At 38.4% G+C, this 2,912-nt stretch overlaps 1 protein-coding gene across 1 annotated transcript; it reads left to right on the top strand.

Annotated features, from left to right (window-relative positions):
- Positions 1-998: 998 nt before the first annotated feature.
- LOC112023525 (protein Brevis radix-like 4) lies at positions 999-2,229 on the top strand (the record flags this gene model as incomplete). The annotated part of the gene is given in 4 exon segments (XM_065774670.1): positions 999-1,484; positions 1,606-1,735; positions 1,821-2,001; positions 2,004-2,229. Coding segments are annotated over 3 exon segments (530 nt in total), but the record flags the coding sequence as incomplete, so codon positions are not given.
- Between the last annotated feature and the right edge of the window lie 683 nt (positions 2,230-2,912).

The raw sequence follows: 2,912 nt of genomic DNA, 5'->3' as shown, positions 1-2,912 counted from the left end.
TTTGTGTGAATGGAGAGAGAGAGACAAATACCACTTTTTGATTTTCTTTCTCTTGCATTTTTGTGCTATTTTTTGTTTTGAGACGAGAGAGACATAAAACTTGAGTAAAAATACCTATTTATCCTTAATTTTAACAGAGGTGGGTTACGGATTAGTAACAGAAGGAATTACAGGTGGGTAAAGTGTCAAAATTGAAACCACAGGTTGGCAAGTCAAATTAGAGGCAAATTACAGATGGGTAAAATGTAATTATCCCCTCCCAAAAAAAAAGAGGCTAAAAGACCATGACACAAGCAAGTCAATTCTTTATTATAACATTTTTACAATTTTATCAAGAAAAGGAAATAGGAGGTAAATATTTAAGTTTTGTTGGCAATGAGCAATGTTTCATGCAAACAAAACGTCGGCACTCGGTACTACTCTACAATGCCATCGTGAGGCATATTCACATGCCATAGTTGTGATGTTGTTGTTTTTGGGTATTGGCACACATGCATGTCTTTTCGTTGTGATTTGTGGGAAAGACTCCTATGGGCAGAATACTTGGTTCTAAAATACATATTTAGTAAATCATCTAACAGTTTACCCTATATTTGAATGAAGGAAAATGAAAGTAGAGTAGAGGAGTCGAGAATAATAGATAACTATAATCTACAAAATTTTAGTATATATCAATCACCTTTCTCTCTACTATCCTTTTCCCTCTCTCTATTCTAAACAAACAAACGGTTATCTCTATCCACTAGCCATGCTCCTATTGATTGTTCCACACTTAGAATACAAAATACATTGAAATTAAGCACAGTAAATATAATTTACAAATTACAATTAGGCTAAACAAATTCATTAAAGTGAAACAGAAGATTCTGTACAGTAATTCGTTCCTTAATCATATCAGCCAAAAAGAGGCAAACCAAAAAGCCCACGTTATGGCCCAGTGGGCCGTATCCAATTTCGCATTTTATAATCTTCAGCCACTCCAAACTGTCATCAACATTCAAAGTATTCAACACCATGCCTCGGACTGGCATTTTTCTTCTCAATCCCCCACCACCGTTCTAGCCCGTTCCCACAATGCCAACGAACACCCATTCCGTACACCTGATAGCCGGTAAACACCCGGTAGCGCGTCACACACAGAGACACAACAGTCACTGAAATGAAAACACACACACCCAAAGCTTACCATTATAGCCCAGCCATTACCACCATTTCTCAAAGCAAAACCAAACCCTTCCCACCAAAACCAAAAATCTCTGTAACTAAAAATTCTCATACCATTAACTCCGACCATTTTTTATTTTGAACAAACAAAAAAAAAAAAAAAATAGTAATTCCCTTCCATTATTAATTTTTTTACTCTATTTTATTTTTAATCTGTTCAGACTTCAGAGAATCTCTGTATAGGTCATTTCAGGTAGCATTTAAAGCCGAGCTCTTATTGCATAAACCCAAACAAACAAAACAGACTAACCGCTCCTCAGGTTTTTTTTTTTTTTTCTCCCTGTAATATTTACTAACTTTACTGTTTGTACGCACCGTTTCTTTCTTTCTGCAATGTAGAGAATTCTGATCCGAATGTGAATTCTGTTTTATGAATCGCAGAGAAAGAATGCTGACGTGTATAGCTCGTCCTAAGAAACTCGGGGATGACTCACTGAGTCAACCAGAAGAATCCGACTCCACCAACACTCCCGGCACCAAAACTCAAGCTATCAAGTCCCTCACTTCTCAGGTACTGTATAAAGTGCTTCACCCCTAGGCAATTTCTGTAACTGGCTCTAATTGCGAGGGGCAATTCCGTCATTTTCTTTTCACAGCTTAAGGACATGGCGTTGAAGGCGTCAGGGGCGTACAGGAACTGTAGCCCGTGCACGGGGCCGCCGACGTCGACGACGGCGGCGGCGAGTCAGGCACAGAGTCGACTGAGGGTGATGGGCGAGTCGGACGCGGAATCGGAGAAGTTCCGGTGGTCGTACAAGAGGACGGGGAGCTCGAACTCGGGACGAGGGTTTGGGGGAAGGAGATGGAGGCGAGGCTGAAAGGGATATCGAGCTCGAGCGGAGAAGGGACGCCGAGTTCGGCGAGTGGGCGCCGAGTCGAACCGGTGGTGCTGTTCGTGGAGGAGAGCGAGCCGAAGGAGTGGGTGGCTCAGGTGGAGCCCGGCGTGCTCATCACCTTCGTCTCGCTCCCGCGTGGCGGGAACGATCTCAAGAGGATACGCTTCAGGTAGGTCCCACTAACACCACCATTGTTTTCTAAAAGTTTGAACGGTCATGATTTTTTTAATTTATTCAATGTGATTGGGTATTTTGTTGATTGATTCTGATCGGACGGCGATCCTGATTTTAGCGTGTAATTTACTGTTGTGCCATCATCATGGTATTTGCCAACTCTGTGGTGTGACTAGTGATTGATAATAATAAATAGAGAAATATAAGTGGTTCTCTTGGTGGGTGTACACGTCAGACTTGGGGTGTTTTAGTAGATATGTTTTAAAATTTTTTTAATATATAGTAAATCAATGATTCTGTTTAGTTAAAAGTAGGAGATGTTTGGATGCCTTTTGTTTTTGTTTTTTTTTGGCTTTATGGAAATAAATTCTTTTTGTAGAATATTTGGTTTAAGGGTTTGGTTAAAAAGCATGTTTAAAATATTTGTTAATGAATAATTTTAGAAAAATTTTGATAGATGAAAAATAGAAATCTTATAAAAAATAGAAAAACTGTCAATTTTTTTTTTATTAAAACTTTCTGAAATTAATTCACTAACAAATGCCTTAAAGCAACTATTAACAAAATCTTTAGTTTAAACTTTGGTTATGTAGTGCTAGAGAGTACGCTATTCTTTAATCTCTTAATAGTTTTTTTTTTTCCTTTTTTTTTTTTTTTTTTTTTTTTTTTTTTTTTTTT

The sequence above is a fragment of the Quercus suber genome, unplaced genomic scaffold (assembly GCF_002906115.3).
Source record: "Quercus suber isolate HL8 unplaced genomic scaffold, Cork oak 2.0 scaffold_96, whole genome shotgun sequence".
NCBI lineage: Eukaryota > Viridiplantae > Streptophyta > Magnoliopsida > Fagales > Fagaceae > Quercus > Quercus suber.
This window is presented reverse-complemented; position numbering and strand designations above follow the sequence as displayed.